Here is a 13,350-nt window from a genome sequence, read left to right on the forward strand (position 1 = left end):
CCCTAATTTCCCTTATTGCAAATTTGACAATGGTTTGTAGTTTACACAACAGTTATCTGTTATTTCAGTTCAGTTATTCAGCCTTTTTTTTAAGTTTTGAAATAGTTTTTAAAGGTGAACTTCACCTTTGAACAATATAACATTGTAATCATTTTTGAACTAAATCACTTGAATGATCACCAACGTAAGAAATTAAAATATTTTATCAGAACCCTACAAATTTTAAAGTAGGATTGAAATGGTAAGGCATTCAAATCTGAGGCGTTGCAGTATTTTGAAACTTTTAACGGTTACGAAGTGCATTGGCCGTATTATTGGGTTCTCTGGAAACGGTAATACTAATCAGCTGATGGTTACAAATGTTTGATTTTCCGGACGACAAATTAAATTTTGAATTGGCTGCGAAATGACAGAAAAGAAGCGGTTTGTCTGCGTAAATTGTGGACACAGAGTAAAAGAACTGTTCAAGAAATACAGCAATACTATGAAAGCCACGCAATGCGTAAGAAAATAATGAAGAGAACTATCGTTAGATTTAGTTTAATTACTATTTCGCAGGACAAATGTCACAAAATCACGGATAAATACATTGAGTTCGAGGAGTTTATCATATTAATCGATGCACTACTATTAGATTCGTGCGCCTTCCGGCACATCATATACAATGGAGACTTTAAGGTGACTAGGTGAGAATGTCCCTTTGGTGTAGTGCTCTAAAATGTATGCTATGTTATAGGTCTACTGGAAGGTTTCGCTGGTGGTGCTGCTCCTGGAATCCTTTGCACTTTGCCGCCAAAAATTGCCCGACCCTCCGAGTGCCTCTTTACACGTCCATGAAAAGGGCTTTTACACATATACCCTTCAAAATATGGGAGGTATTTAACCTTTGTTTTTGAAGCAATGCAAAAAGTTTCCTTAATCAATTTCTCAATTTTATAGATTACATGTTCATGACTCTATTGCTGTTAATAATCACCGCCACTCTAAGTATTGATTGGATGCAAAAAATAGGTTTTCGAAGTTTTACCTTAATTATATTTAAAGTGGTGCTGATCTCCAACCTCTCCAAGTTCTTTCTTTTGCCCATTCTGGTATGGCGAAATAATACGACCGTTTTTGGACGGAATTTGCACCATCTTCTAGTAATGGGTCATCACCTCTGCTCTCTGGTCCTCGCATACGAGGCAGTCGGAGCCACTAAGAAGAACCTGCGGTGGTGGGCACTAACTTTGGTAGTTCTGGCTTTCGCCTTCAAGGAAACTGCTAGGCAGTTTGTCTCACTCGTTGTGGAGGAGCATTTTACTTAAGTTACTTAAGAATTGTGTAGGCAATTGTTTATAAAAGGCTGAAATTGGTTAAACAAATTCCTGTGTATATGTTATTTAACAACGCAAACCTTTACTCGGAAATAAGTGACAAAGACGTACAATAAAAAAGCAAGCTAATTTTTTACTCAAATTTTATTGATTGCTTATGACCCAAGTGAATCGAAACATCGACATTTAAAAACATATATAGAACTATTTTTATTGTGTCTGTTGGGTATCAATTACGTCAAATCGTGTTAAATACTAAATGTCGGAAACTGCATAGAACAAATCAAATGGCAATATTTAATAATTTGAAAACCAAGCAGGTCGTTCGCACTTTTGATAAATGAAAAGATCGAGAAGAGTCGCTAATATAGGCCGGAAATATTAATTTGCATCGCCATATACATACATAAAAAAGAAATCTGAGAACGAATCGATTTCTTGTTATAGCATAGTAGATATGATGTAATGCCTCTCCTTTCGTGTTAATGTACTTAAGTAATTAATGCTAATCGTAAGTCATGCTGCTCATACATCTTGTTGTAATGGCAGTTTGTAGCAACGACGACCCCGACGCGCAATCAGAGCGGGACGCATTCTGCTTTTATATCGAAGTCAGGACGCACTATAACTATATCAGCATCCAAAATCCATCCTACGCACATCCATTTGCTACGGCTCGGGACCTTAAGTCATATTCCAGGAGGACGAAGACGAGCTAGAAGAGCAATCGTCGCTCTCAGTCGTTGCACTGCTGCCGTTGGGCTTCGGTCCCCAAATCCTAACGGTGGCGTCATCGCTGGCGCTGGCCAGCAGGGACGGGTACACGGGGTTCCAGGACACGCAGTTCACCGTCTTGGTGTGCCCGGCCAGCTTGGCCAACGGCTCCTCGCGCTTGATGTGCCAAATGTAGACGACCTTGTCCTCGCTGCCGCTGGCCACGAAGCTCTCGTTAACGCCTCCGAAGCAGGAGTGGATAGCGAAGTTGCTCTGACGTATACCTTGAAAACGGCGCACAAGGCACTTGTCCTCGATGTCCCAGAGGTGAAGGCCTTGGTTTGAGACGTTCAGCAAGGCCAATCGGTCGGCGGAGTTGATGCTGAAGGTCATTATGGGATGTGGCTCCCTCAGAATATCAAAGTCTGAACGCGGGCTATCAAAGTTGTACCTAAAATTAAAAGAAGAAAAACTTTTCAATTGTGTGCTAGTTTTAACGTAAGAGAGTTTTTAATTTAAATCGTAAAACAACAATGGTTTTGTTTTTTTAAAGTCTTTTCATACCAAAAAGCTTTAAGTTTCATTGCACCAAGTTTACGAAGTGCAACCACCTATTTCTAATTCTGCTTACCCTCTGATTCGGTAATGATTATCGGCCGCTAAGATCGTTTTGTTGTCTGCCCGAAAGGCTATGCTGTTGACGCGCACTCCCTCCCAGGAGTCGACTATGGTGCCGTTAAGGTCGCATAGATAAAGCTGACCCTTCTGGCCACCGCAGACGAAGCGAGCGCCATCGCGACTGAAAGCACCGCAGGCCAGGCTGTCCTCCAGAGACTGCGAGAATTTGACCACCAGCTTGCCATCGTCTACGTTCCAGATGTAGAGCTCGTGGGAATCCTCGGTGCCGCCGACAAGGATGAGCTTGGAGTCGGGACTCCAGCTGACGAAGCTCACGCTGAGCTGGGCCTGACCGTCGAGAACGCGACGGTGCTTGAGGGTCAGCTTGTACGGATCAACATCCCAGATAATCACAGTGGAGTCTTTGCTTCCCGTCGCCAATTTGAGGCCGTCGGGCGAGAACTTGCAGAACCACACCTCGTCGCAGTGGTCGGTAAGGATCTGTATAGTTTGCATGGGAAAGCCGTCCGTGGTGCAGCAGTGGTCGGTAAGCAGCGAAACTGTCTCCAGATTCGTCTCCCACGCCATGTCGTGGCAGGGGCAGTGCTGGCTCTGCAGCTCCACGGCCTGCTGCAGCAGGGTGCGCAGGCGCCGTGGCGACATCATCACCGACGGCGGCATAAATGTCTGTAGGCGCTCCATGACCAAGGCCCGCGACAGGATGCCCTTGCCCTCCCACTTGGCGCGCTGGTAAAGGTCTTGGTTGGTAGAACACATCATGTAGGAGGACAGCTGGTGCACACGCGTTATGTTATGCTGCAGGGGAGTAAGCTCGCTGCGAAGGACGTGAAGGGCGTCCAAAGGATTCCCATCATCCAAATGCTCTAAATACTTTTGCTCCAGCAATATGAACTTCATTTCGGTGATCGTTGCCAATTTTCCATTGTCGATTAATGGCTCCAAGTCCTGCAATAATCGCATTCGTTAAGTAGCTTCTCAAAAATAAATTAAAATACAAATAGAAAGATGGTCTAAGTTTGTAAACACAGGTTCGGCTTTTGAAGTTAATAAACTACATCCACACAGTAAAATTTGTTTTACTCGAGCTATTCAAATGTAGAAACTCGAAAACTTATAGGATCATCAAAAAACAAACTGAGTACTTCTAAGAACCATTCGTACGAAAGTAAAGCTAATTACCTTAAGGTCTGAATCTGCCTTTGACCAGTCTCCCATTAGGACGTGCTCCCTAAACTTGGTTGCAGAAGGGTGCTCCAAATAGCATCCGGATTCCAACATGAGCGTCTGCACCGACTTATCGAGCCCCACGTCGTGTAGATACTGCCCGATCAGTCGGATAATCTCCTGATTGGACTTGTCCAGCTGCACACCGCTGTAGCTGGTGTTTTCCCGATTGTTTTCGCCGTCGACGATACGACTGCTGCTGCCATTGTTGACAATAAAGCCGTTGTGTTTGGAGTCGTGTCCGTTAGTGGCGGCGCTGCTGCCCGAGGGATTCTCATCGCCGATGCCGACGCTGTCCTCGCCACTGCCTCCCTCGCGGGCCACGTTCTCGGCACTGCCGCCGGAATTTAGCGTGGAACCCTCGAGAGGCCTGGAGCAGGAGCCGCTCGACGTGGAACTCGTGCTCTGCATAGTTGCCTCGAAGCCCTGTGTCCTGCTGCTACTATGATCCCGTGGTCTCTTGTTGCTGTCTATCGGTTTTTGATGAGCTTTGCTGGGATTTGCCAATGCTTCCGTGCTGGAGACTGTAGAAGTGGAGGAGTTTAATTGGAGCTGTAACTGCTGAGCCGCTCGCGACGTGGATGCCGCATCTACTGATCCTGCGGCACTGGAAATGGAGAAGGCGGATGAGGACGCGGAGCCTGAGCCTCCTGAGCGACGACCCTTTTTGCGCGGCGGCTGGTCCTCAGACGAGGCACCAGTTGCAGCAGCCTTTTTGTTGTTTCTATCAATTTTGAGTCCTTTGCGAACGCGGCAGCAACAAGCAGGCTCTGCCTCCGGCTCAGCCTCTCCAGAACCCGATCCCGAGCAAGTGCCTCCAACCTGAACCGCTGCCTGATGGGCCTAGGCGGCCTGAGTCGACGATTGCTCAAGGGGGTTTAGCGTGATTGGGGCTCCGTTTCTGGCAGGTGATAGCACTCGCTGATTGCAGTTCAATCTACGACCTGCAGGGAAGGTAAAGCACATTATATTCCAGCTACATTGTAAGAATACAGTTCGTTATCTTCTATTGAATGGAAACGGGACCCAAAGAATACCTTATGCCGCATTTGGGACTCTATATTTAACCTTGTTTCGCTGTTCGACCTTTAACCCTCTACTATGGAAAGTGCAGTTTGTGGTCTATCTTTTCAAAAGCGTAACTAATAATATTACTACCCAAAAATGATAGAGCCACCCGCCGAGTCTCCTAATCTCGTTAATACACAAAATCAATCAATACCAAAATCAAGGGTATTTTCATTCGGCTCTTTTCTTTTCTACACATTACATTTGTATGTACATGTGTATGTGCAATGTACATGCATTTTACTTACGTATGTACATCCCTGATGGCTGCACAGTCGTGTACAAAAATATTGGTATGGCTATATATATTAGGAAAACCGAGGGAAATTAGAAAAGTTAAATTATGTTATCTCAATCTCAGTTTTATGCTATATAACAACACTAGTCTTGACATGTATTAGAATTAGAATAACATTTTTTTTAAGTGTCGCATTTAAAGGTTTTTTTTTTTTTTATCAATTACCTCTATACTTTTGGATGCTCTGTCGGAGAAAACTGGTTCACCCACACCACCATCAAAAGTGCACCCCCATATCATAGACTTCAAACAATGGGGTTTGTTGTGGAATAGAACGCAATTGTAACTTTGCCTTCATTAAATCGCATACTGCTAAAAATATTAATCCCATAAAATAACTGGACATAGATAATTATCAGGAATCATAAAAGTTCGACATCAACAATGAGTAACCTCATTTTAAAATTTGACAAATTTTACTACGTCATAACAGGTAGCACCTAAAGTTTGACGATAAGAGTATTTTGGGGCACTTAAGAAAATTTTGAAGAATTTGTTTTGGACAATACTTCCGTCCCCGACTGTCTTAGCTCGTATTAATCAACTTTGCTTTGTTTTCGGTACAAAGGAATGGCAAAATACATCTATTTACATACACGCACACACTGTTTTCATCACTTTCTTTTCAAAATGTCTAGACACCTCGCCAAGCCTTGGATCCTAAGTTTCTGTGTAGAATATGTCTAAGCACAATAACTAATCCGTGCATTCACTCAGCTGGCCAGGATCGCTAACACACTGCAATAATAATACACTTTCCACTGCATTTCTCTTTTGGCCTTCCAGGTGCATCGTAACAATGGTATGGGTATAAGTATACAAACATACACGCTCCCACAGATGCAACCCTTCCCATTGTTTATGCTCCCAAACAGCCTTCCAGTGGGCTCATCCCGAGGATGGGTTATCCCGATTAGTTGGACACACACCGTAAAACCATTTCCTAATTGACGGACTTGCTATTAAAAACAAAGGCGAACTGACACAATATACATACAAATCTGATGATGAAACGCATTTATATATATGCTGCACTTAGTGGGACCCTTCGAAAATACCGAATCACTTCGTTTGTCCACGAATGCCAAAAATACCAGGCTCTTCACTTTGAGTGACCATATGATGAGATACTTTTTAAATTTAAATATACAATATTTCGAATTTAAGTTTTTATATCACTCTTTATTTGTAAAGAAACCTTTTTTACACTTGTCTATTTTAATTATTTAAAACATTTTTCATAAGCTTAATGCAAAGCTTTGCTTAATTTTACAATAATAATAAATTGAAGTTGTTCTTGTCAAACTGGCTTATTAAATACTCACTTTATAAAGCTAACATAAATCATAGAGTGTCAGGCATAAAACATAGCAGTTCCATTTAATTTCTATTTAAGAAATAACTTTTATTATTGCCGTAAAATGATTAAAGAATATTATTTGAACTCAGTAGGGTTTGTTTAATAACATCTTAATCTAAAGAACCTTGCTTAGAATCTCTAGCCGCTAAAGTGTCATATAACGGGAAAACTGGAAAAATTGGATGAATTCCCATTTTGATAATTAATTTCTTAAATTGAAAATACTTTTCCACCATACAAAATCTATTTAATTCCCAAAACGAAGAAGTTTATTTCGCCCGAAGAGAAAATATTATGAATGTTTACGCAGCTATCAATTTATATAAAATACACGTCGTATGTTTAACTTTTATTTATAGGATTTTATGTACCAATAATGAATTTAGTCAGTTTGATTTGCATTTGGAGATTGTAATTTTGTTTGATCGTGTGTAATGTTAGATTTTTTTAACTTATTTACATAATTTAATGTGAATTGATTTCAGTCTCACGCACATCATGCTATGTAAATCTGATGCTGTGTGCTGTCTAACATCATATTAAAATATAAACTTATCAAATGCCTGCGCTTGGGTAAATTAGTACATATTTACTTGATAAATTCATTTATAATTTACACTTTTCTTACATACTTAACAATAAACTAAACTAGTCAATACACTATAAGTAGTCTATTATTATTTAACAATTTGTTTATAATTAGAATGCTAATCTTTAACTGATTCGCTATATATGATTATTTCGTATCTTTGAAACATGGTCACTTACAAATCGCCTTTGATGTTGCGAACACGTACTGAGTTAATAGTTTACACTTTCGTTACGCGAATTTTATATGTATTCCCGATCATGCACGATGTCTTCAGATTGCCAGTTTATTCCAAAATTAAAAACACTAATAGCAATTAAATTGAATAATAGTATATGTATAAAATCATCTTTTAAATATGTATCTTTGCGAATATATAACACTTCGTTTATACAGCGATTGATTCAATTTGCCCAACATATAAAGCATTTTATAAATGTAGCCAAGACTTTATTGAAGCTGTCTTAAGCTCGACAGAGCTAGAGCAAGTCCAAGTCAACCTATTCTGGCCCTGTCTAGGGATAACAGAATCCCTTTAAAGGTTACGTTATTGCTAGTTACGGATAGTTGCTAGTGCCACCAGGAACACTCCTCGCCTTCAAGCTGCTTGTAGTTCTCCTTCACATTAAGTAGCGAAGAAAACAGCAAATGCTAAGCATCCCCCACCATGGCAGCTCCATGCTGTTGGTATTTGGTCGAGGCTATCACCGTAGGAGGAAGCGACTCCTGTTGCTCCCGCATCTGCCGACGGCGCTTCTTACTCCAAAGCTCATGGCAGTCCTGCCACGTGGGCAATTGTGGCGTTGGCATTCTGTAAAAATATAACGTTATTTGGATGCTTGAGATACATATAGGGTGTAGTTTGTGTACTTACTCGTCGGGGTTGATTTTCTTTAACCACGGCGAGCGAAGCGCATCTTCAGCTGTGATGCGCTTGTCCGGGTCTAAATCGAGCATTTTGTCCAGCAGATCCAGTGCGGGTGCTGGCATGAACTCAAAGTCTTCCCGTAGACGGCGGCGATGCGTCTTCTTTTGTTTGAGAGTGTGGAACAGAGGCAGCTTAATTACATTCGGCCACACAGCAGGAACCGGGGATCCACAAATCTTTGATATCGTTTCAAGCTGCGCCATTTCCGCATTAGCCTGGAACAGTGGCCTCTTCACAAAGAGTTCTCCGAGGATGCACCCGCAGGACCACACGTCTATCGACGGGCCGTAACGCTCCTCGCCCAGCAAAAGTTCAGGAGGACGATACCATAAGGTAATTACTTTGTTCGTGTAGGGTCGTTCCCGATCATCCGCATTGTATAGTCGTGCCAGCCCAAAGTCTGCCAGTTTTACTTTACCTCTGCAAATAGTAAATCAATATAGTTAATACTGCGAATAAATATAATCTCAAATTAAAATAGATGCTTGGGCATTGGTATAAACTATTAAGATAAAAAAAGATGTAAAAAAATGAATTTTTAACTCAATCAGTGAAAATACATTACATTTCAGCTTGTGTAAAACAATTATTAGTGCACCCAAGTGCTATAACTTCCCACCTGTTGTTCATTAAAATGTTCGAACACTTGATGTCTCGATGCAGAAAATTCTTTTTATGGCAGTAGTTTAGACCGTCCAACAGCTGCTTCATAATGCTTGCGTTGTTTTCCTCATTGAAGTCGACCATGCCAGACTCCAGCAGACCCATCAAGTCGTGATCCATGTACTCAAACACCAAGTAGAAGGATCCCTTGTCTTTGCGGAACTCTACAGCATCCTGCTTGTCCGTTACAATTTCATGCAGGTTGACTATATTGCGATGGTTTAGTTGTCTCAGTATTTTGATTTCACGAACAGCCGTAATGGGAAAGCCCTCCTTCTCATGCTCCAGCCGAACCTTTTTTAGAGCTACCATGTCATTGGTATGATGATCCCGAGCCTTGTAGACCTGCAAGGCAAACAACAAGAAATTAGCTGTTTTTCAAATGAACCACCAAATGTCCTATTTGTACCTGTCCGTAAGTTCCTTCTCCTATTTGCGCAATCATTTCGAAAACATCCACACAGCGCTCGCCCCAGTCGCGTACGTTGTTTCGCGAATCTCGACGGTTGAGTATCACTGGGCGCCGACGGGTTGTTCCTGGCCCACCACCTTGGGCGTGCACATTGCCAACAGCGGGTGCATCAAAGTCTTCAGGGCTGTCGATAACATCATCCTCGCCACTAAGTTCTTCGCTGCCAGGAATTACTGGCGGCATAGGAAGATTAAGCACGCTCTTATTGGCGCTGACGCTTGTATTAACGTTCTTTTCGTCCGAATCCTTTCTTTTCCCCGGCGAGGGAGACCTTGCACTGGCCAAGTCGAGGACATTCATCCCAGGGGGTAACGGCAAAGAAGTCAGACTCTTGGGTTTTATGTTGTTCTTATTGGCTGAGAACGGTGCCACCAACAGAGGTTGCTTCAACGGCGTGGAACTGTCCGGAACATCGACGTTTGAACCCGGATTCGAAACCACAGTATCGTTCTGCTTGTTTGGCATGGGAATGTTGTTGAGGTCAAGATCCGGTTTGCTACCCAGGACTTCAAGCCCATTGGAAGTAATTGAAGCCGCTGCGGGTGTCCCACTTCCAGGGCCAGATCGGCCATCACCCGTGTTGGGTGTATTGCCATCCACTGAGGAACTGTTGTCGTTTATAGTCAGTGCACCGTTGCTGTTGCTATTGCTGTTCTCCTCTTGCCGCTCGATGATTTCCTTCAGCGCCTTCTGCCTTTTGTGACGATCTTTCACCAGCTCGGCAAATAGGCTAGTCTCACTGATCTTTTTGATGTACTCTTCACGCTTGTGCTTCAGATCTCTTGACGTTGGCGATCGGCTGCGAGAGGCTGAACTCTCGCTGCTGGCCGAACTTGGCGACCGGCGACGGCTGCCTCCTCTGGTCCTCTGGCGCATCCTTGGCGAACGGCGATGATGATAATGATGCGAACCTGAAGGTCCGACTGGCGATGGGGGTGAGGCCTCCATGTACCGCGAACTTGTTCTGGGCGACCTCGAGTAGCGATCACCAGAGGTACCAGTTCCCGAAGCGCGTTTTGAGGACCTCGTCGGCGAGCTAACCGTCGTCCCGTACTTGTGTTTGTGACTGCCACCATGGCGAAACGCGTTCGAACCACTTGACAGGCCACCGATGGGCGATTGCCGACTTCGTGAGTGCTGCAGACTGGGGCTCCTGAATAAAGTTTGGAAAAATAATTGTTAGATATGAGAATACGTAGACACAATTTCAGTCAAATTATTAGCTCAAATTTCCATTTTACAAGCGACTACGCACATACAGGAAGTTATTTAAAGAGTGTTTAAGATAGAAAAATATTTCAAAACTATTTCAACCTATTTGATATGAAGCGAAGTCAGTAAGTAATTAGAGCTATAATTCACATAAAATATATGCAAAATTTTACCTTGATGACCGCCTTGAATATCGATCTCTGCTGTATCGTTCGTACTTTCCAGATTGGTGTCTACTGTGCTCAAAGTTTCCGAGGCCTACTTCCCTGCCATCGCTAAACTTCCGGCGCTTGTGGGGCGGTGTGCTTGGCTGATGGTTGTAGCGGTCCATCTCTGCAAAAGTTTTGCATTGTAAGTAAAGAACATTTGCCTAAACTAGTGAAACTTACCCGGCGACAGTCGTTTCACCTTCCTGGCATCGTGACTGCTCGAGCCAGCACCGGAGTACCGTCCCTGATAGCCGTGATCGTGGCTAGAGCGGTGATGAGCACTTACCTCCTCTTTGTGGGGACTATTTACATAGCGGGAGCTGCGTGAATCGCGGACCACTGACCCACTGCCCACTCCTCCTCCTCCGCCGCCGCTGGAGGTGTAGTGAGAGGGCGGTGGAGTACGCGGGGAGTTTCCAAACCTCGGCCCGTTGCCACTGGAGCGGGAGGACGGAGGAGGAGAACGAAGCCGACTGCTGCTCGACTGCTTGTTCGTAACTGTGACCTGCAGGTTGCTGCCTAGTGCAGAGTTGGCCGTCTCCACGGACGACTCCCCGTAGTAGGTGCTATTGGTATTGGGCCGACGCGCCGGCGGTGGAGTGGCTGGCGAACTGCTCTCCTTGAGGTTGTGTGGGGTGAAGGAGGACGGCGCAGCGCTAACCGTCCGTTCGTTGGTCTTGCTAGGAGCCGTCGGCGGAGTATAGCGCCGGTCCAATAAGGCATTGATGTCATTGTCCGACATCGAATCGATGCTGGAATACGATTTGGCCCTCTTCTTTTTGCGCTTCTTGGACTTTTTCTTGGACTTGTGTTTGTGTTTTTCCTTTTTCTGCTTTTTGCGCTTTTGCCGCTTCATTTCCGCCTCTAGCTCATCAGTGTCGATAGAATCGCTGGACATGTAGATTTCTCGTCCCCACATCTCGTCCTTCGAGGTGTTGGATGCCTGCGAAGGTTCCTTCCGCGGATTTGTGGCCTCGCTGCTCGACGTTTGCCTTGATCCGGCCGCAACTGGATCATTTGAGTCTTCAGCCCTTCTACTTCTGCAAAGAGGACTTGTGTGACCTTCACTTTTAAATAAATTCTCCTTCCCTTACCTGTAGTTATCATAACCTTCCTTATCGGGTTTGGCACCAAGACGACCTTTTGAGAACTGATTATCCGCAGCTGGCTTTGGTTTTTTGATGTTTCCGGCTCCCTTGCCAGCGTCCGCGTCCAAGTCGCCTGCCTCCTGGTCCGAGAAGTCCTCTGAGCTAACGTCCGAGTACTCCACAAGTGCGGTGGCCGCCGCGGAGGATGCATGCATCGTAGCGTCTCAACGGTCGGATTTTGAGAACTTGCAGACCGCAGACACCACGCTCAGTTCTCTATGGATCGTGCTGGGTCTTCGCAGTCCGCTTACTTCTGCTACAAGTGGCACTTCGGCGTTCAATTTTTTTTTTGAATTTGCGGTGAGATTTTCCTCGGGAGCAGCTTCAATTTATTTACATCGCTGCCTACCAGCACAAGCACATATTCGTGTGACGTTTTCTTTACATGATTATCTGGGATATGTCCTAGTACAAGGCGCCGATGTTGCGCAGGCAATCGAAAACGTTCGGCACTTTGCGGCACAGCTTTGGAAAGTCAATCTAGTGTTCGGGTTCCACTAAAATTAACATAAAAAAAATTTATAACTTGTCATTTTAAGGTTATAATGAAGTGGCAAGTGTGACCGAGAATGGTATAGGGCATTTAGCCATCAGCGGAAGAACGCGTGTTGCTGTCATTTAACCAATCTATAGCTCTGGGCACACTGCTTACAGAAAAATAACAACCATTTTTTAATTAGGTTTGTTCATTAAAACTTTTGGAAAATTTGTGCCTTTAAAAAATGATTACATATAATTTGATCGTTTTTAATTATTGGCATTAGACTACTTGCTTTTGTTTGTTTGAACTAACCTGTAGAATTTGACTAGGGCGGCACCGAAGGTTCTAGGAAGGGCCGTAAAAACTGATGGATGGATCGAAGATATAAAACAAAGTTTCAGATACTTGGGAAAATCATTTTTATAAATTACGTTAAGGATTTTCAAAGACACTTTCCAGCACTATTTTTGCACTGTTGCTTGTCATTGACGGTAGTGTGAGAGTCCAAGGTTGTCTGCGTGCCTCATGTATGAGACAAACACCAACCCATATACATATGTACATACATGAGTATTAATGTAAGTATGTGGGTCACTTTATTTTCTTTTCTGCGGACTTACCAGTTTTTGGGAGTAAATTATGCAAACACCACTTGTTTATAACTTTAATGCCGGCGCAATTGGCGGCTTACACGATTCTTTCTTTCGGCTCTCGGCGCACGCACTCGCTGGAGTCCTTAAATTATTAAATAACACAGCTATCGAAGTCTAGTATTCCGACGTTGTTTATGCTTTCGAATTACATTTATTACGCGAATATTGCCTCAGCTTATTATGGGATCGGTTCATATATAAGAGTTTGTTCAAATGCAAGTTACATGTCTCATTAGGCATTGTTTCGGTAGTAAAACCATAAGAATAATTTTGCCATGATTCTCTGCATTTGCAATGGCTGGCAATATTGTCGGCGATTAATCACCAGGGCTGCTTTATCTGTCCAGGCGGTGGGAACGCGCTGTGATTAAAAGGT

General features: G+C 43.7%; 3 protein-coding genes across 9 annotated transcripts; 1 reads left to right on the plus strand and 2 right to left on the minus strand.

Annotated features, from left to right (window-relative positions):
- Positions 1-329: 329 nt before the first annotated feature.
- LOC120448139 (protein ARV 2) lies at positions 330-1,364 on the plus strand. 5 transcript variants are annotated; one of them, XM_039629957.2, is made up of 5 exons: positions 330-502; positions 559-678; positions 737-875; positions 940-987; positions 1,045-1,364. In XM_039629957.2, the coding sequence occupies exons 1-5, from the start codon at positions 407-409 to the stop codon at positions 1,305-1,307; spliced, it is 666 nt and encodes a 221-aa protein (XP_039485891.1). In that variant the 5' UTR covers positions 330-406; the 3' UTR covers positions 1,308-1,364. The 5 variants fall into 5 exon arrangements, with proteins under 5 accessions (XP_039485891.1, XP_039485894.1, XP_039485890.1 ...); XM_039629960.1 differs by having other exon boundaries at positions 559-686; positions 1,045-1,183; XM_039629956.2 differs by having other exon boundaries at positions 940-1,364.
- Positions 1,365-1,501: 137 nt separating this feature from the next.
- On the minus strand, positions 1,502-4,304 carry LOC120448138 (WD repeat-containing protein 26 homolog). The gene is made up of 3 exons (XM_039629955.2): positions 3,849-4,304; positions 2,662-3,614; positions 1,502-2,481 (listed from the first exon to the last, which is right to left on the minus strand). The coding sequence occupies exons 1-3, from the start codon at positions 4,302-4,304 to the stop codon at positions 2,001-2,003; spliced, it is 1,890 nt and encodes a 629-aa protein (XP_039485889.1). The 3' UTR covers positions 1,502-2,000.
- A 2,705-nt stretch (positions 4,305-7,009) lies between these two features.
- Positions 7,010-13,287, minus strand: LOC120450446 (cyclin-dependent kinase 12). Of its 3 annotated transcripts, XM_039633460.2 has the most exons (9): positions 12,942-13,287; positions 12,634-12,685; positions 11,787-12,337; positions 10,873-11,732; positions 10,657-10,816; positions 9,209-10,424; positions 8,756-9,144; positions 8,083-8,556; positions 7,010-8,019 (listed from the first exon to the last, which is right to left on the minus strand). In XM_039633460.2, the coding sequence occupies exons 3-9, from the start codon at positions 11,993-11,995 to the stop codon at positions 7,860-7,862; spliced, it is 3,468 nt and encodes a 1,155-aa protein (XP_039489394.1). In that variant the 5' UTR covers positions 11,996-12,337; positions 12,634-12,685; positions 12,942-13,287; the 3' UTR covers positions 7,010-7,859. The 3 variants fall into 3 exon arrangements, with proteins under 3 accessions (XP_039489394.1, XP_039489395.1, XP_039489396.1); XM_039633461.2 differs by lacking the exon at positions 12,634-12,685; XM_039633462.1 differs by lacking the exons at positions 12,634-12,685; positions 12,942-13,287 and having other exon boundaries at positions 11,787-12,386.
- Between the last annotated feature and the right edge of the window lie 63 nt (positions 13,288-13,350).

The sequence above is a fragment of the Drosophila santomea genome, chromosome 3L (genome assembly GCF_016746245.2).
Source record: "Drosophila santomea strain STO CAGO 1482 chromosome 3L, Prin_Dsan_1.1, whole genome shotgun sequence".
Classification (NCBI taxonomy): domain Eukaryota; kingdom Metazoa; phylum Arthropoda; class Insecta; order Diptera; family Drosophilidae; genus Drosophila; species Drosophila santomea.

Excerpts from the sequence above, each read along its gene's own strand:
- LOC120448139 (XM_039629956.2), top strand. The coding sequence starts at position 407 with ATGACAGAAAAGAAGCGGTTTGTCTGCGTAAATTGTGGACACAGAGTA. Across the intron at positions 503-558 it reads CTATGAAAGCCACGCAATGC|GACAAATGTCACAAAATCAC; the intron begins GTAAGAAAATAA and ends ACTATTTCGCAG. Across the intron at positions 679-736 it reads TATACAATGGAGACTTTAAG|GTCTACTGGAAGGTTTCGCT; the intron begins GTGACTAGGTGA and ends GCTATGTTATAG.
- LOC120448138 (XM_039629955.2), bottom strand. The coding sequence starts at position 4,304 with ATGCAGAGCACGAGTTCCACGTCGAGCGGCTCCTGCTCCAGGCCTCTC. Across the intron at positions 3,615-3,848 it reads AGGCAGATTCAGACCTTAAG|GACTTGGAGCCATTAATCGA; the intron begins GTAATTAGCTTT and ends CGATTATTGCAG. Across the intron at positions 2,482-2,661 it reads AATCATTACCGAATCAGAGG|GTACAACTTTGATAGCCCGC; the intron begins GTAAGCAGAATT and ends TTTTAATTTTAG.
- LOC120450446 (XM_039633461.2), bottom strand. The coding sequence starts at position 11,995 with ATGCATGCATCCTCCGCGGCGGCCACCGCACTTGTGGAGTACTCGGAC. Across the intron at positions 10,817-10,872 it reads GGTGAAACGACTGTCGCCGG|AGATGGACCGCTACAACCAT; the intron begins GTAAGTTTCACT and ends AAACTTTTGCAG. Across the intron at positions 9,145-9,208 it reads GAGAAGGAACTTACGGACAG|GTCTACAAGGCTCGGGATCA; the intron begins GTACAAATAGGA and ends TTTGCCTTGCAG.